Source organism: Acipenser ruthenus, chromosome 2 (assembly GCF_902713425.1).
Source record: "Acipenser ruthenus chromosome 2, fAciRut3.2 maternal haplotype, whole genome shotgun sequence".
NCBI lineage: Eukaryota > Metazoa > Chordata > Actinopteri > Acipenseriformes > Acipenseridae > Acipenser > Acipenser ruthenus.
Window position 1 is genome coordinate 57337603 of NC_081190.1, and position 20554 is coordinate 57358156.

The 20554-nt window shown below is 38.7% G+C and overlaps 1 protein-coding gene across 1 annotated transcript; it reads left to right on the forward strand.

The window, feature by feature from the left end:
• Window positions 1-12740: 12740 nt before the first annotated feature.
• exoc1l (exocyst complex component 1 like) lies at window positions 12741-18575 on the forward strand. Its single transcript, XM_034013497.3, has 3 exons — window positions 12741-12943; window positions 14260-14390; window positions 17626-18575. The coding sequence occupies exons 1-3, from the start codon at window positions 12793-12795 to the stop codon at window positions 17884-17886; spliced, it is 543 nt and encodes a 180-aa protein (XP_033869388.1). The 5' UTR covers window positions 12741-12792; the 3' UTR covers window positions 17887-18575.
• Window positions 18576-20554: the final 1979 nt, after the last annotated feature.

Here is a 20554-nt window from a genome sequence, read left to right on the forward strand (position 1 = left end):
ACTGGACCCCACAGCCTCCTAAAGAGAAAGAAAGATATGAAAGAAAGATAATATGAAAGAAAGATAATTCAAAGAGTGATGGACCCATTTGAAGGTTGACATTAAATCAGATGTTAGCAAAATAATTAATACTGCACTTTATTTTCTTCTAGGTTCTGGAAGTGGTTACTGATTCTGATGGTGATGTTGGGGACACGTGTGAAGACAACAACGAAACAGAGCTGTTCATACAGCAGGACCTGTGAATGGGACCACTGAAAACAGCTGTTCTACTGAAAAATATTGTCACCTATACCATGGACATTTTTTTTTTAAAATAATGTGACATTTGAATGATATACTGTAGTGTTGAATATGTGTAAAACCAATCAATCAATCAATCAAATGTATTTTGTATATTGTATATTATACAATAATATAATATACAATAAAATATCAAAAAAACATCCAAAAACAAATGGGAAAATATAAATAAATAAAATAAATAAATAAATAAAATACATGTTAACACAATTCTAAACTAGGCCATCCCAATCTATGAAAAGGTCTCTGCATAAAGATGTGTTTTAAGCTTTGATTTAAATGCGTTTATTGAGTCAGCTTTACAGATTTCAATTGGAAGATTGTTCCATAATACAGGTGCATAATGACTAAAGGCTCTTCCACCACAAGAGCTACGTTTTATCATTGTAGTCACCAGAAGCCCAGCATTAGCAGATCTCAACTGGCATCCAGGGACATAAGGTAAAAGCATATCATTAATGTAAGCAGGGCCATTTCCAAAAATAAAGTTTTAAAAATAACTCTGTACATCACCAGAAGCCAATGCAAGCGGGCAAGAACAGGTGTAATATGCTGTATTCTGAACCTGCTGTAAGCGATTGATTAGTTTACAAGTAGACCAGTCAATAGGGTGTTACAGTAGTCCAGACGGGATGAAACAAAAGCATGAATTAAAATTTCTATGTCAGATTCTACAAGATACAAACGGACTTGAGATATATTCCGCAAATGATAATAAGCAGACTTCACTACAGTTGAAATGTGATGCTGAGTAGAATCAAATAAGAATCCAAGACTTTTCACAGCTTGCGAAGGGCTAATGGGGGGCCTGCCAAAGGTCATTGGTTGTGGGATTTTATTTAATGCTGTTTTACAGCCAATTAAAATAAATTCAGTTTTATTTGCATTTAACTGCAAAAAAAAATTGACATTCAAGCCTCTATTTTGTCTAGGCTAGTTGAAAGTCTGGAGTTTACATTTACATCATCTGAACTCATTTTAAAATAAATCTGAGTGTCATCGTCATAAGAGTGGAAATTAAAACCATGTTGTCTAATCACATTACCCAGCGGTAGCATATACAAATTAAAAAGGAAAGGACCAAGAACAGAGCCCTGTGGAACCCCAGAAACAACAAGAGAATTAGCCGATTTTGATCCTCCAAAGAACACAAATTGATGTGGGGAGGTTAAGTAGGACCGCAGCCAGGAGAGTACTGTGTCAGTAATGCCAATAGTTTTCTCAAAGCGATCAAGAAGAATTGTGTGATCAATGGTGTCAAATGCAGCAGATATATCCAAAAAGACAATCCCTGATAACGGCCCCTCATCTGCATTCAGCAGGATGTCATTAACAACTTTTATGAGTGCAGACTCTGTACTATGTTGTTTCCGAAAGCCAGTTTGAAATTTTACAAAGAGATTAGCAGAGAGATATGCAGACAACTGAGCAACAACAACCTTTTCCAAGGTAAATTAGAAATTGGACGATAATTAGACAAGACATCAGGATCCAATGTAGATTTTTTTAAATACTGGCTTTACAATTGCCAACTTTAAACTTGATGGAACAGTTCCAGTTTTTAGGGAGAGATTCACAATATTACAAATCACAGGAGCAAGCATATCTGCACAATGACAGACAATATTAGTCGACCAAAGGTCAAGAGAACACAAGGTGGAACGAGCTTTATTGATAATATCTAAAATATCAGTAATATCAGTTGAAGGAAAATGCTTAAGTCTATGTGGAGCTACTATGGTCTTGATGCCCACATCAGTTAAATCTTCACTAGACAGGGTAAGAGAATTCCTTATTGTAATAATCTTGTCAGTGAAGAAATTAGTAAAGTTATCACAATCCAGTACTGAAGTACCTGCATCACATTTTGGTGTTATAAGCTGATTAAAAGTTTGAAATAGTACTCTAGGGTTTCCCTGCCCCTCAGTTATAATAGAAGAATAATAATTAGACCTGGCAGAATTTAGGGCTAATCTGTAATCAAGGTGGTGTTTTTTCCACATTTCTTTGTGAACAACAAGACCTGATCGCTTCCACTGGCGCTCCAGTTTTCTACCAGTTGTTTTTAGAGCCCTAAGCTCATCATTGAACCAAGGAGTAGAACGTCTTATTTTAATAATTTGAGTTTTAAGTGGGGCAATATGGTTAATTGTGTTTGTCAAGGTCAAACTGTAAAGTGCCACGGCATCATCAACATTACTAGGTACAACATTTACTAATAGGGTTGCCACCAGTTCTGGTTTTACCTGGATTGTTCTCTTTTTGAGGCAGCTGTCCTGGGACATTAAATGTTCGAAGTATATTATTTATTTATTTATTTATTTATTTGTGTGCGAAATGACTCTGGAACCCTATTTACTAATGGTGAAGAGGCAAGACAACCATTAAAGACCACTGGATCTAAAAGACTCTTTGTATGGTAAGTCAATTCCTTAGTTTGTTCAGGTTGGTCGAAAGAAGGAAAATTAATTTTTGCAGTATTTAACAAATGATCAGATATAGTTAGATCTTGTAACACAATACCAGAAAGCTCTCTACCTTTACAGATATAAAGATCTAAGATATGTCCATGAAGGAAAATTAATTTTAATGTTATTTGTAACAATAGGTTACTAATAGAAGTGTTATACAAAATGATTACATCTGTGGGGGTGTTCTATAGAGAAAATCACAAGATATAATGGAGGTTTGTATAACTATATAAGGAGAAAAGGAACAGTTGTCTACTAATGTGTTACAGATAGATAGTTAAACATTCACACACTATTTCAGTGCTTGTTCAATGCAGTGATCATTTTTGAAGTTACAGTTTTAATTTTGAATCAGTCTTACGTGCATCTTAAGGTTGAGATGGTTCAGAATATTGGATTCTCGAAAGATGGAATTGAATATACACATACACAAATGCCACTGAAAATCAAAAGGAAAAGTGATGGTACCAGGGTAAAGGTGGAACACTTGAGATGTTGCAAGATTAAAATGGGTCAATATCAGTGTACTTGTTCAGTTGTGAATATGAATGCAATTTTGCCAGAGTATATTATATCATCTGCCAATACATCTGTTAAATCTCCGGATGGTAATTGTATCATAACTGTCCAGAAAATGAATTATGGTTTGGTATTGAATTACGCTTATCAAGGTAATGGTAGATACTGTTTTATTACTAATCTGAAGAATGTCGTAGATAATCAAGCTTGTATGATTAAGAATGATTCTTTTTGTATCACACTTGTTAAACATGTATATATAGGAAATATGGTTTTTCCTTCTGTTCAAAGAGAATAGTGATTCATGCTGCTGACACCTATGATTTTAATAAGCTTCGAGTGAATCCTTTTCCAGAAATTACAGAGATTGAAACAAATACTGAGAGAGGAAGAGGAGATAAAGGTACATTTAGCAGAAATGCATGTTAAAGTGGATGCTCATCAAGAAAAAAATTAATGAATTCATACAGGAAGGACATTTTGAATTTCTGTACAAAAATACACACATGGGATTATATGTTAAAGGGAGCAATAACTTGAATTTGACTATTTTTGTAATAACACTTATGATGTTTATATATCTTCATTGAATGATTCACAAGTATTATGGTGAAATAATTCAAATTCGCACAAAAAAACTTCTATCTTATGGATTTGTTGATTATAGGAATTATTGATTTAATAACCCCGTCGATGGCAGGTATTCAAAGACGGGTAAGATCTAGAATGCATCTAGACAACCTAAGAGAAAAGCTTGTCGCTGGGACTTAATTTTGTAAATCACTACTTTTGATGAAGTTTATATTATTTTTTATATATCATTGCTGAGAGTCACTGAAGTCTGAACAAAATAATTACTTTCTGTGTATAATGGTGAGATACTCTTATTTATAAGATTAAGAGTATCTAAGGGGTGGTTGTAAGGAATTTTGTAATAGTTTTTTTATTACAACTAATTATTCTTTTCTAATATGTTATTTTCTGTAACCCAGAAGCTGGGTGTGGTATTTTGGGTTTTTGAGCTCTAGAATATAAGGTGGGTGCAGTAGCCTTTCCACCACCCCTACTAACAGGTGACATTTTATCGGTCCCACCGATGAGTATACTTTTAGCATGGGGTATGCCGTCGTGTCTCCATGGATACAGGAGATAGCCACCCGACCTTGTGGCTGCCACAACACACCGCCCAAGAGAGCTTTCCGAATCACTGGGCCCACTAATGTGTGGGTTTTCACATTCCCTAAAACCACATCCTCTGCCGTCATTTTCTGTGCCCGCGCCTTTGGGGCCTTCATCATGGGTCCCGTTGGTGCATGGGGCAACATCGCGATACCGACCCTCTCAATTAGAGCCCTGTACCTCTCCTCTCTCTGTCTTTCCTCAACCTCCCGTCTGCCATCCAGTACCTCCAGCAGTGCTGATAGTGTAGCGTGATCCATCCCGTTTTCTGACACCACGTGTGGCAAAGTGGTTTGCAGTGCGCAAGTGTAGAGGTAATGCAGTGCTCAAGACAATGACAAACAACAAAGCACTGGTGAAATGGTGGTTTATTTATAATCCAAAGTCTGGTGACAACAGTAAAGAAATGGAGGGCTGGCAACACACAACGTGTATTGCACAGTTCAATAAACAATGGGTTGCAGTCCTGAAATAATAGACACACAAAACACAGACAAGGTCACAAGTCCAAACTGAGTGCTGTAGTGCTCGTGGTGAAATACAATTTTAATCCGTAAACAAAGGTGCAGTGTTGTCAGGGTTTGTGCTGGCCTTAAGCGACAGCTCCGGATTGTGTTAGCTGTCTAATAAATAACAGGCAGTACAAGTAGACGATACAAACAAACAAAACACTCACGGTTATTTTATACTCGTCCTTCAGCGGTTCTCTTAATCATAAACAAAGGAACAGATCACCTAGCCACGTCCCCTATTTGTACCTTCAGTCACACCCCCTTGGTTAGTGAGTGCAGCCGTGCCCCTTTTCTAGATGGCCGACTTCCACCTAACCCTGGGAATGAATTCAGGGTCCAGGGCAGTCTTTTCCCTTTATACAACGCTCTCACAGGTCGACAGAGAGATTTATCACCAAGAATCATTCTGTCTCTGTCACAAGTGCATGGAGGATTGTAGTTAAAGGGGTTTTTTTGGGGGGGGGGACTGCAACCCACCCTACCACTTGCACCTTATCACACTTAATTATGACCGGGTGAAGCAGGCCATTCTCCAGCGGCTAGACATCACCGAGGAGACGCACCGTCGCCGGTTCCGGAAATACCAGCGACCCTCAGGACTGCAACCCTGTGTGGTGGTGCAACAATTGGTGGACCATGTGACCCGGTCACTCTGCCCCAACACCAACATCGCCGAAAAAGTGACTGAACTGGTATCAATAGAACAGTTCATAAAGGTGCTGGAGCCAGACACGCAGAACTGGGTCAGCCGTTACCATCTCACCACACTTGACGCAGCAGTCAGATTTGCTGAAGGGTTCGAGGACGCGCTGCCTGCCACTCCAGTGGTTGCTATACCCACTCCTACCTCCAACAAACCAGGACTGACGAGCTTGAGGACAGGACCCCCACAGCACTTCACCCACACTCCCCACGGATCAGCACTGCAACGCAACCCCATGGGCAGCCTCCCTCCACTACAATGGAAATCGATGGCAACCCCCAGCGGGGTAAGCCCTCCCCATTATCAAACGGGCAACGGGACACACAAGCTCCATGGGCGCCCTTTCGCCCCACCTGCTACCGGTGCCAGGAGGTCGGCCACCTCGCCAAGAATTGCCCGGCGGCAATGGAATGTGGTGTGACCTCCCATTATGTCCTGACAGCACCAGGTAAGTCCCAGGGTAATGATTGGGAGGGGCCTTGCATGTTGATGTATGGGTTGGTGATGTGAGCACCCACGCATTAGTGGACTCAGGATGTGGGCAAACTTTAATTACAGAAGCTCTATTGAGGGGGGTACCTTAGTGGTCACGCGGGGTCGTGGTCATTTCCTGTATCCATGGGGATAACAAGCACTACCCCCTCACTAAATTAGATTTGACTGTTGGATGTCATACCCGCTACGTAATCATGGCAGTGGATGCAAAGTTGCCATATCCCGTAATTTTAGGTCAAGACTGGCCGCATTTTGACACAATGATTAATAAAACGGGAACGCCAATCTCTGGTAAAACCATGGGAGCAGCGGGAGAAGTTATTGGGACCAATTTCCCGCTGCAAGCTGATTTGTTCCATTCCCGATTTCGTCCATAAAAGACTAAAAGAGAGCGAAGGGTTGAAAAGTGGGAAGGAATGTCAATGAAACAAGGCTGGGATTTGGTGGGGAAAGCTTGGAGCCTATCAAATGCAAGGGAAAGGGGATCGGGATTCAGTGTGACCTGCAGGGGCGGGTTACTGAGGCTCCCAGTGCTGAAGTTACTTTAGCTCTGCTCGATATCCCGAAATTCAGGGACAGAGATGTGGACCTAGCACTGGAACAAAAAAATGATCCTTCACTGGCCCACATTTGGGGGCAGGTTCGGTCTATCGAGGGGAAGGATGTAGAGGATAACCGGCCGCTTACATATCCTCACCACATTATTGTCGGGCATCTACTGTATAGTATCCCAAGCCACGAGCACAAGCCAGATTGTAACACAATTACTCGTTCCTCAGTCTTTTTGATGTGAGATCATGCGGTTGGCTCATGATGTCCCATGTTCGGGCCATTTAGGTAGCGACAAGACTCGGGAAAGAATATTGGCTCATTTCTATTGGATGGTAGTCTTTAGTGAGGTGACGAAATATGTAGCGGAGTGTCCGGAATACCAGCAAGTAGCACCAGGGCGGGTTTGCCCGGCCCCGCTGGTCCCACTGCCCCTAATCTCAGCTCCTTTTGAACGCATTGCTATGGATTTAGTGGGTTCTTTGAGCCAGTCTGACTGGATATACACACATTTTGGTAAAGGTGGACTATGCGACTAGATATCCAGAGGCAGTACCATTGAGATCCACTAGTGCCGCAGCAATTGCTAGAGATTGCAGATTATAGCGAGAGTAGGGATTCCAAATGAAATTCTAACTGATCATGGAACGAACTTTATGTCACAATGTTTAAAGGAATTGTATAAATTGTTGCAAATTCTGTCCATTCGGACCTCCGTTTATCATCCGCAGACGGACGGTTAGGTGGAACATTTTAATCAGACTTTAAAACAGATGCTGAAGCGGTTTGTCAACCAAGAACAGAAACATTGGGCTCAACTCATTGGTATCCTCGATCCTGTGAAAGAAGGGTGGGAGAAGTAAACAAAAACTTCCAAAAACAGTCAAGTATCTAATCATGTTGAGGGACCGCCTAGCATTGGTTGATCGTTTGGCTCAAGAGAATCGAAAACTAGCTCAGCATCGCCAGGAGCAGCAGTACAACAAACAAGCACAGATTCTGCACTTTTTGGCCATGTGATAAGATACTGTTGCTACTTCCTACTTCTAAGTTGTCTAAGTTGTTTGCTAAGTGGCAGGGGCCATACGAGGTGATACAGGGAATTGGTAATGTGAACTATGAAATTAGACAACCCCATCGCCAAAATAAGACCGAAATTTATCATGTTAACTTGTTAAAACCCTGGAATGAAAAGAAGGCCCTATTCATAACTTGTGACAATTTAGAACAGGATTTTGGTCCGCTTGTCAGTCCACCAGCTACAACTAACATTCCGATGGGGGAACAGTTACTTCCAGATCAGAAACGTAAGCTCTACCAGTTAGTGGAAAAGTTTAATGATGTTTTTCTGACTTGCCCGGCAGAACTAATGTCATTCAACATGCTATTATTACTCCAGCAGGTGTCAAGGTTTGAGACCGTACTGGATCCCAGAAAGCCGCAGGGGTCCCGTTCGCAAGGAGATGGAGGATATGCTCGGGCTTGGAGTGACTGAGCCTTCCCGGAGCGAGTGGTGCAGTCCTATCGTGATGGTGGGCAAGAAGGATGGCTCCACTCGGTTCTGTGTGGATTTTCAAAAGGTTAATGCCATCTCCAAGTTCGAGGCATATCCAATGCCCTGAGTGGATGAGCTCCTCGACCGACTGGTAAGGCGCTGTTAATCTCGACCTTGGATCTGACCAAGGGATACTGGCAGATTCAATTCACTCAGAGCTCGAGAGAGAAAACTGCTTTCTCTACCCCAGATGGCTTGTTCCATTACTGGACCATGCCCTTCAGTTTGCATGGAGCTCCTGCCACCTTTCAGAGACTGATGGACCAGGTCTTAGCTCCCCATCATCAGTATGCAGTCGCATACACTGATGATGTGGTGATTTTTAGCTCCACCTGGAAGGAGCATATTATTAGACTCAGCCAACGTACAGTCTCTAAGGGAGGCAGGGCTAACAGCCAATCTGGGCAAGTATGCATTTGGCAAGCAAGAGACCCAATATATTGGCTACATTATGGGTAATGGTCGGGTAAAACCGATCGCCTCCACAGTCTAGGCGCTGGTGGAGACGGCGATCCTGAGAACCAAGTCACAGATGAGATCACTACTGGGGTTATCTGGCTATTATCGCCATTTTATCCCTGAGTATGCCACCATACAACCCCTTAGTAGATCTCATCCAAAAGGCTGCACTAAAAATAGTTAAGTGGACAGTGCAGTGTCAGGAGGCATTTGATATGATTAAGAAGCGACTACGTCAAGCTCCTGCTCTGATTTCACCAGATTTCAGCAAAGAATTCATCCTTTAGACTGATGCCTCCCAGATTGGTCTGGGGGCGGTCCTGTCCCAACAAGTTGACTCGGTAGAACACTCTATTCATTCATTTTTTTATTTTATTTTTAATTTAGTGGTCGCCAATTATTTTTATTGTTTTCTCCCCAATTTAGTAATGTCCAATTATTTTTTTAGGCTCAGCCCACCCCTACCATCCCTGCGCTGACTCGGGAGCGGCGAAGACGAGCACACACTGTCCTCCGAAGCGTGTGCAGTCAGCCGAGTGCTTTTTTACACACTGCAGACTCACCATGCAGCCACCCAGAGCTACAGCGTCGGAGGACAACGCAGCCCTGGGCAGCTTACAGGCAAGTCCGCAGGCGCCCGGCCAAACTACAGGGGTCACTGGTGCTCGGTGAGCCAAGGACACCCTGGCCGACCTAGCCCTCCCTCCCCCCCGGACGGAGCTCGGCCAATTAATCGCCGCCCCCTGGAAGCTCCCGTCCTCGCTCGGCAAAGGAATAGCCTGGACTCAAACTCACGACATCCAGACTATAGGGCACATCCTGCACTCCACGCAGAGCGCCTTTACTGGATGCACCACTCGGGAGCCACCCTATTCATTCATTTGAGCAAGAAAATGGCTCCTAGGGGGATTAACTACTATTGAGAAGGACTGTTTAGCCATCAAATGGGCTACTCACGCTCTTTGCTATTACTTGTTGGGACGTTCTTTCTCTCTTGTCACTGATCATGCTCCTTTAAGGTGGTTACACATGAACAAGGACAACAACGCCTGGATAACTCGGTGGACCCTGGCATTGCAACCCTTCCACTACACAGTGAAATGTCGTGCGGGTAAAGAGCATCAAAACGCTGATTTTTTTTTCAAGGGAGGGGGGACCATTGAGGAATATAGAGTTGACCGAGCGTTCCTTCGGCATCGCTCTGAGGGGTGAGATACTGTATCTGATCAAGAGAGAAAGAATCAATACTATAAATCTCCCTCCGGATCAGAAAGAGTGCCATGTAAGGTTGGTAGTACACTTCCCCAGCTGGAGGAAGCATGTAGCTGCACGTACTCAAAAGATTCCCATACAATCAGCTGCGGGCACGGCAGCGATTGGTTACACCGGGGTGCTAAGCTGATTGCAGGGAGGAGTTGGGTAGTACAAAGAGGACACAGCTGTGTGAGTATAGCCCCTTGCGCTGAAAATGTAACTGATGGCTGGAGCTTTGTTTGTCTGTTTTGTTACGTTTGTGTTTTGTCTGTATTGCAGAAGAGCAAGGAGGAGATCGGGAGCTGCAGCCACAGAGCCAGCTCACATCACGACTCACAGCCTAACTGCCCAGCACAGCACAACACGGACCCGCATACAGCCGACTCGCAGAGCACAGTTTCGTGCATGTATGATTGGGGTTAAAGGAGTGTTTGTTTTTGTTTGGGACTGCAACCCGCCGTATTTAGACTGATTTATTATTTGTGTCCTTTAAAATAAATACGGACGTTTTGGCATTGCAAGTACTGTCTGGATATTCTATTTGTACACCCTACCACTCACATCTTATCACACAGTGATACAGTTTTTTTTAATAAAATGCGATTTTCTATGTGACGGGCGCAACTTCCTGTCTCGGTTTTGAAGCAGCCTCAGGATACCAGTAGTGACTTCACAGAGGGAGAAGGTGAACAAAAGACAGATTGACATTCACAGAAACAGGCCAATTTTTAATAATAAAATGCCTTGTATTTGTGTTGTAGCTGGTTGCTCTAATCAGGCAAACAAACAAAGGAATATTGGTATTCATCGTTTTCCAAAAGACACAAAAATGCAGCGCATATGGGAGAAAAAAGTTCAAACAACCCAAGCGTAGTTGTATGTGTCAAACTGGCAGTACACCTATATATGTAGTGTGCATTTCGTGCCAGATAGTTTTGAAAAAAGACCGATGATGATGGCAGAGATGGGCCTGGATGTAAAAAGAAAGGCTATTTTAAAACCAACCGCTGTTCCAACTATTCTGAAGCAACAGCAAGCTGCTGGCATTGATATGGGTCCCCAAGCGAAACGACCAAGAAAGGCGTTTAAGAAACGGGAGAAGTCTCGGATAGGTTTTGCATTAACACTACCAGTATAGTACTAGTAATTTGTTTTTAGTTTTAGTTTTTTCAGAAGAAAAATACAGTGCAAGCACAAGGTCTTTATAAGCACAATGTGCAATATAATGATATAATATATATAAATTTGGTAATATAAAAACAACTGTTTAGAGTTTCACATGTTAGTGAAAACAGCAGTAGAGTTACATCATTGGGGACTGTCCTGAGATTCAAGGCATCTTTACACAGAAGCGGCTCTGAGGCGGTATCAGAAGTGATACTTCATTTTCATTCTGAGTTGATACAAAAATAGTGAAACAATACATAACATACTTTGCTTTAGTTTGTGTTTAAATGACAGTGACTCGTTTCAGGTTATGGTTTCAATTTTGTCGACTAAAACAGAGGAAGATGTTGCTTCAGAATGGTGTCAGGATGAAGCAATGGAAGTTCCTGTGTTGGAACAACCATTATTTAATAACTGATAAGCAACCGAGTAAATGTGCGATTGATAATGAAAGCAAGCGACATTTGTGCGTCAGTTTCAGTTTCTAAACCGGTTACTAAGCAACCCGGTTCAGAGATTTTAGTACGTCAATGCCACAATAAACTGTCAGTGAAATACAGCATTAAAGGGTACATAAGGACCTTTTTATTTGATTGTGTTACGTGTTACCATGTGTTGCAACAACTGTTTATGTAAGGTGTGGTATTATTTTATTTATTTATTTTTTATTTACATTTTGGCCACTTTTTTAAACTTTTAAATTGCTTTCCCTGCCTCAAGATAGCTTCCCATGTACCCGCTCTCTCACAACTACATTTCCCATAATCCTCCTACGTGAGCAGAAAAATGATGGGAAATGTAGTTCTGAGAGGTCCATATTATTTTTTATGTTTTTGGTAAAAGTCAAATTCCCTGTCATAGGCTCTTTAAAATGTGCATCACCAGTAAAAATGAACAAGCAGAGAACAAATGTATGTTCAGCGCCAAGTTACAAATAACAGTGTGAATGTAAGGTTGGGAATTTGATTTTAAAGCCACGGTTATCAATCCCTTATGGACAAAAAGAATGGGTTGAATTGGAATCCACTGCAGTCTAATTGTCAAACTATTTTGAAAACTGAGTATCTGAAATAGTTATTTATGTGGGTTGTTGAAAACTATTCACATTTTTTTTTAAACAGACAGGTTTGCAATAACAAGACATACTTTAAACCTAATATCAAAAAATCACATTGCCGGAAACAAGAAAACACTTTCTGCCTTGAATAGACGTGGCAATATGATGATCTTTCAAGGCTTAGCTTTCTGTCAAAATACATTATTTTAAGCTTCAGATGTCTGAGGTTCAGAACTATTAATGATTTGCCTTCATTTATGATAGCATTACAGTACATCCTTAATGGACGTCTCACCCAATCAATATGTCAGTAGGCATTCAGTGATTATAATGGAATCTAAATGAGGCTTTAATAATATCTGGTCTGAAAAAGAATCCTGCTAAATTACTTAAACTTGGCTGGTATATGTTCCTCCTGGGAGGTATTTGCAAAAGGGAAAGTCATTAATCTTAATAAATCAAGAGTGTGCTCTTCTATACATCACAGCAACTCATCGTATTCATATAAATGCTTGTGCTGTTGGTATTGTGAAAAAAAACAACTGTCGTGGAGTAATTTAACTTTTTGCATGCAGTTTCCTGGGATCCTTTGGTCAGCAATGTCATCATTAATTAAGGAAGAAATGCAGAAGAAGATATTTAGACCAGATGGACAGTGTTTGGATGAATTTATTGAAATTGTTTATTCTGCACAAGGGAGATATTTTTTGTGTGTATCAGGTAAGACATTATTTCACATGTGCATGTTTATTTTGGAAAAAATGTTCATAATAGAAAAAATACATACTTACACAGAAAGAAAATACATGTATATACATTGTTTGTATGTATTTTCTTCAGATGGGCTTGGAACTTATACTGTACAAGCAAGCAATAAATATCTAAACACCAATAAATTAACAAACATTACTTGATGGATCCTTGTTGTTAGGCTTCTGTATTTAGCAATTCTGAATGAAATTATTTTTCACATGCATCACACTTTCCTTATACTTGCTAAAACAGTGATTTTAGCTTTAGTTTTACATTTAAACTCAGAATCGCTTCCATACCAGTTCAATATAACATAACAGGGATCTATTTTAGAAGTGACAAATCAAAATACTGCTGACCTTTACCTGTGTATTAACCCAACTTGTGTTTCCTCCCAAGGGTTAATTCACGACCACCCATTAACATCACTAAAGACTGAACAAATATAGTGGAAAGAGATCCATTTTAGAATAGGTTTAAGATATTAAGGATGACAGTATTTGATGTGGTATAAAAATTGGAAGCAATTCTTAAAATGTAAAAAGTAAGAAGACGGCCAACCAACACAAAACATGTTTTTAACTAACAGGTAGCAAGAGGAAAATAATATGATGCATCTGAATTAGTTGAATGTATGGAATGCCTCACTTTCCACTTAATAAAACTGTGAATATTAGGAGATTTATTTTTAAATAATGAATATTTCATCTATTAATTTGCCACAGACAATGTTGTCTAAATCTAAAACTATCTATCAGTAATTGTATTTTCACAATATGTTTATAATAACACAGGTGTATCAAAACAGGCACAATAACATATCACTGGATTTTAATAAAAAATATTTGTAAAAACAATACCTGATACAGGCGGTTTTTAAATTAATATAAAAAACTAAGAAAAGCTTATAACAATTTAAAAACATTTTCTAATTACTAAATTATATATATATATACACTCTAGTCTAAAGTGTGTTATTAAGCCAGTAAACTTTTAGGGCTTTCAACTTTTGTCAAACACTAATCAAGACAGAAAAAGCTTAAGAGTCATATCAAGAAATAACACTTGATTGTTAATGCATACTTAAGTGTTCTTTCTCAATGTAAAAAAAAATACTAACTTGGCAAGCGTAAGTGAGTACTAACACTCATAAAAAAACTGGGATAAACAGAAACACTCTCTTAATTGTATTTGGTCAATACAGAGTTTGTTGCCATGTATTTAATATTTCTGTTAAAAGTAAATGGCTTTCTACAGAATTGTAATACATTTGTTGTTTTCAGTGACAAAGGGCCAGGAAGTACAGATATCTCTGCTGAAACACACCAGATCCAATTTGGATGACAAATATGAGAAAACTGAAACATGGTTACTTAAAGATCTGGTGTTGCTTGATGGAAGAGAATCAGATACAGTAAGCTTGTTATTTTTCTGTTGTTCAGTATAAACTTCTCTATATTTATCAAAGGTTTCTTTGTTCCATGTAGTCAATGTCTACTTTTTCCCATTAATACTAACTTGGAAAGGAGATTAAATGGAAGAAAGCTGATATCAATCAATCAATCAATCAATCAATAATACATGCATACACATTACTATTTTAATAGTAATTTTAATAGTACTAGTTTTGGCTATTAAACCCAATTCAGTTATGGTACTACCTCCTAATCATGGTCTTGACAGTCAAAATAAATGTGTTTGTTGTTATGGTAGTCATTCCACTTTACTTTGGGGTGGGGGTGGTCAGCTATTTCTGAATGTTGGGATTTGTGGATCGTCCATTCCCTTCCCTTTAAGCGCTTACAAAGAATTAAGCAGATCTCGTATATAACATGTTGCGCTCCAATTTAAAAACATTGAGATAAAACAAGATAAGAATGTATTGATCTTTCGGCTGTTAACTCGCATCCGATATTATATTCCACAAAAAAATACCCTGCCTTTCCTTCTCTCTAATCCATTCTTCAGGCTAGACTAGAGTCTCATCCATAGTTCAGGATCACATCAAGTGAAATGACTTTCATTGGTAAAGTATTGCAGTAGATCAACAGTCTGAAGTCACCTGTTCAATTCCCTCAACTACAATTGACACTAAGTGGCATTTAATTAATCTGTCTCAGGTTATAAAACTAAAGGATAGGTGCTGTGGAAAGATACTGCAGCAGGAATAACTGACTGAGCCTACCCGTGTGCAGTTTTGGGTTGTTAAACTTCTGAGTTTTAAAACGTCAACAGGATATGATGACTAAAACATAAAATGCTATACAAAACAAATCTAAATAAGATGAATACTGCAATATTTAAAAATATGGTATTTCACACTTTAGTGTAGTACAGACCAACTAGAGGACTGGATAAAATAAGTATAAGAAGCTGCAGCTCTAGCAGGGCAATGTGCTTTGATTTAATACAGGCCAGTGTGTAGTTAATGTACTTAAGTTTTTTGTTTTTTTTAATAAACTTTGCTTTGCTATCCATTGCTTATCTAATGTGAATACTTTATACTAGCTGAATTAAATCTGAGTTGTTTATTTCTATGTTTGAAAGTGTATCTGTGGTTTGACAAATAAGCCAAAGTGAGATACATTAACAGGGAAGTTGATTCCACAAGCATCCTCAAGTTATGTAAGATCTGCTCCTTCTACATCTATTCCAATTATACACAATATGAATGGGTGAAAAAATAAATAAGGAACTGTTTTATAAATGAATACTGAAATTGTTAACGAAACCGTACAGCTAACTTTTTGATGTTTTAATATTCACATATACCCACCTAAATGAAGTACATTCACTTAACGCAAGTTTTGAGTCACATACACTTCTACGAGAATCAATTATTTATGTACACAAACATTGATGGTCAAAGGGAAATGCATACTTTATTGTATACTATTTTTGTACACAGATGGTTACGCTTCAGGAAGGTGTTTTTCAGACAAGATCAGTGAAGCCCTTATTAAGCATCATTTTTATTCTACAGTTTATTTAGACCCCCCACTGATGTTATACATAAATATGAAAGCTAACCATTTTTGTTATTAAACACCAATGCTATAGGTGCTGAAACAGCTATAACTGTTTCAGCATACACATGAAATATGGTTTAACCTCTTACACCCACGCAGTGCAAACACAGGTGTGTACTGATCGGTTGATCGGTTTCTTGGCGACACTGTTGACAAATGCAAACAACATATTTTGTTGTGGGATACAGCTTTAAAAACAATTCTGTGGGAAATGATGAGCACAGCGAACTCAAATTATAAAAGTTTTAAAACTATCATAGCCTTATCATAGTAATTTACACTTCATTGTAATTTAAATCAATCTATCTATATATCAATCACAACATCATTAGACAAACAACCTGTATACTTTATTTGTTTATTTAGCAGACGCCTTTATCCAAGGCGACTTACAGAGACTAGGGTGTGTGAACTATGCATCAGCTGCAGAGTCATTTACAGCTACATCCCACACGAAAGACGGAGCACAAGGAGTTTAAGTGATTTGCTCAGGGTCACACAATGAGTCAGTGGCGGAGGTGGGATTTGAACCGGGGACCTCCTGGTTACAAGCCCTTTTCTTTAACCACTAGACCACACAGGATAACTAAGAATTGGTGGTTAATGCAATCCAGTGCTGTAAAATTCTCTAAAAGTTGTGTCAACCCAGTAGGGTATATGTTGATCAAATCCACCCCCAAGTGCCACAGTAGACCCAAAAAATATTCATAACAAATAGTTTGTGTTTAATATTTTCACCTTCATCATCTTTTCTTATGTTTCAGTGTTTAATACTGAAACTGAAAACAAAATGTACATATTACTATTTAACATATTTGTTCCTTACAAATGTGTTAACTTACAGGAAGGTTATTTCCCCCCCATTTGACTGGTATAGCTATAGTAAAATGACTCTGGTCAATATGAACATGAGCTGCAAAACAGTCCATGCTGTCTAGAGTTAAAGAATTAAGTGCACATAACAAATGTAACCTCTGATAATTATGGGTTCCAATCCAATTATGCTTTACAAATCTGTCCTCCGCTAATGCAGAATTTAAGAAGAAGAAAGGATTCTGTGGTTAGGCAGTGAGTGGAAGTGCTCCCAGTTGGTGGTTGAGTCACTCTGCACTTCTTATGGAAATGTCTGCATTTCCATCTGCTGCTGCTTGTAATGGTAGTCTAATGCATTTAGTCTTCACTTTGATGAGACTATGCCCTCAGGTTTACATAATATTCCACTGTAAATGTGGAAAGCCTTCCCATTGCTGCACAAACAACATCTCTTTATGCTGACGAAATCTCAGTATGTTGATATTTAAAATGGATGAAAACAAAAAAATTGATTAAGCTATATCAAGTTGTTTGTAACATTATTATTATTATTATTATTAGTAGTAGTAGTGGTATTTTACAGAATGAATTACATCAACCACTTATTTTAGGGGTAATCCAGAAATAACTGGGTGATTCCCCAGTGCTGTAAAATGCTCTAAAACACAACTGTGGCTTATCCCTGCAATGTATAGATTGATCAAAACCCCTTATTTCCAACTGACATGAACTTGCATGGATGGCTTGAATTGTCTTGAAAAAATATAAAAATATATGTGTAAAATATGTCTCTCTTTCTGATTATAGGACAACCCACATTTTGACATGCATTATGACAAAATCTACACTTTGGAAGCCTTGAGCTGTGCTGCCAAATATGCCTTTGCTCGTTGTTTGGTACAGCTAAGCAGGAGGTATTACAAGAAGGAGCTTAAGATTGTGAACTTTGATACAGCCTACATCGAACCCACATCCTTATCATCAAACAGAGGAGACTGCATGGTTTTAATGCAGATATGTTTTTATGCTTTAAATCTTGTATGTTTATCATTATGTCCTGTAACCTAGTGTGGGTTAAAAACTTCTGCTGATCAATATTATGAAGTGTTCTGCCAGCTACAAAGGTGTTTTATTTAGGGTGTATGTAGCCAATAAGAGTTGTATGATACTTTTCATGTTTGCAAATATAAAAGTGCACACTGATTGTAGAGACTCAAATGTACAGTAGTTTAACACATCTTTCTCATGCCTTAAGCTTCAACACCAGTTTTGGGTTTTTAATCATATTTAAACTTTGTTGCTGTAGCTAGTTTTGTACTTTTTGCTTCTGTGTTTCTATCAAAGGAACTTCTTAGTCAAATGGCAGTAAACAGTGACCTGGCTTTTGATGGTGTAGTGTCCCTTCAGATAGAGCATGTCTATAGCAGGTAATGGCACATATTTTATCGTCGTGTGCATCACATTTGCACAAAGGTCCCATTATAATGTGTAAATGATCTCTGTGTGTGAAACTAGCCTGAATAATGATAAACATAAAATATAATGTTTCCAATAAAGATACTGATTGTAACTATTCTTCATTCTAAATTACTATTTATAATTAAAAACCTTTAATAGTAGTTATGCACTGTAGCATGTAAAAGTAAAAACAAATGGATGTAGTTGCCTCTATTAATCTAAGATACAAAAGGATTACAAAAATCCCAAAAAACAAAACAAAAAAAAAGATATATGATCCTTTTAAAATTGGATTAAATATCTCAGATGCCAGCATGCTTAAATGTTGCTTGTTATATATATATATATATATATATATATATATATATATATATATATATATATATATATATATAGATACACATATATACTCATACAGTTTGTACTGCATGTCACATTACTGGTGAACCTTTACCGTAGACAAGCGCCTATACTGTACATGTTTCTTCGATCCTCCACTGTAGACTCTCACTAATCCAAACCAGTTGGGGCCAGACCCTGTTCAGATTAGGGGTTTGTTCAGAGTACTGCTCACATTTCTGTACCATACTAAAACTATTTAGGCATTGTTTTATGTTTCTTTTATACAGATTTATTTAAAAATCCGTATTAACCACCTCTCAGAATTATTTACGTTTTCCATCTGCTGTTAGCTTGCATTTCATTATGATAGCATGATTTGATTTATACAGTAAATCACTTTCAGCTAATGGGGTTCAGTTTAGCCTGAGTCTACTTTAAATAGAGATTCTTACAATCTGTTTCAAGTCATAGTTTGCCATCAGGATGTTTAGTCCAACCAATGTTGGGTTTCTTTTTTATTTAACAGTACTGGGGGATCAGTTTGTTCTTTATTGGTGCTGGAAATATTGAACACAATACTTACCATGCAAAAGTCCATCTTTTTTTTTAAATTGAACAGCTACTTAAAGAAAAGCATGATTACAAAGCGGCAACACATTTTAAACTGTAACAGCACACAGTGCTTGTGTGTTGTGACTGAAAATATGAAGCATTTTCAATATAACCTGGGACCTTCGGATACAACTGTTTCATAATTTCATAATTTCATAATTTCAACATTCCAATACAAATTTAAAATGCTATTTTCTTAAACAGAACATTCCTTCTTAATAAACATACCCCTGAGCTGTTTCAAAATCAAAGTTTTTGCCGTTTGCATTGCTATACTTAAATGTTAACCAAATATATACCAAAACAAACAACGGCTGTGATAAAGATAACTTAAGTCAAACTCCAGTCCTCGAGGGCCGCAGGGTCTTCTGGTTTTCATTCCAACTTAAGCTCTCAATTAACAGAATTGATCTAATTATTTGTTGAATTTGACATATTTAATATTTTTCAAGGTCTTTTACAGTTGATGGTTTTAAAAATGCACTTGATTCAAGGTGCACTACCTATGAAACATTTTGAGGCCTGAAGAGAAGTGTTAAATGTGTCCAGTTAATCTAATAATTAGACCAATTAAGTAATTGAGAGCTTGGGTGGAACGAAAGCCAGAAGACACTGCGGCCCTCCAGGAACTGAGTTTGCCACCCCTAAATACATTACTATATATTGTCATTCACCAGTACAAAAAAAACCCTGATCTCAGATTTTACCCAATCGGAACAGTGTTTGCATTGTGCAGTTGATGCACCCTTTAGTTATTACTTAATTAACTTAATTAGCATGGTAGGAATCAAAAAACACAGCTCACAATCTCAGAGTCCTTTGTCCAGCTAAACTCAACTGAAAGTGACTTTTTTAGCCCATGGCACCACCTGCTGGCAAAAAAATTGATTAATGATATTTTTTACCTTTCAGTTCTGAGTGAGTAGTTATGGATGGTTATGCTACTAATGCCAGTAAAACACTATTGAAATTGTAACGGTGTGTACAGACTGAACGCTGTGGCCGTGCCATTATTATGGTTGGGGCTAGTTAAATGCAGCACCAGCCCTGCAGGACTCTGAGCTCCTGTGTGCACAGAGCAGAAAAGCGGTGCTAGGTGCTTGCAAATTAGCCTGTGAAACACATGTGGACTGCCCTGTGATCGCTCCCAGGTAATACACGCGTGAGCTGGAGCTTGCGAGAGTTGCATGTGACTGTTCCTCATAGATTTACATTGGTGAGATTTTGCACCAGCGGTGGACCCTCGCAGGGACGGAAAGGGAATTTGAGGGATTCAGGGACAGAGCGGTGTGTAATATTTGTTATCCAAATCAGAGACGTGACA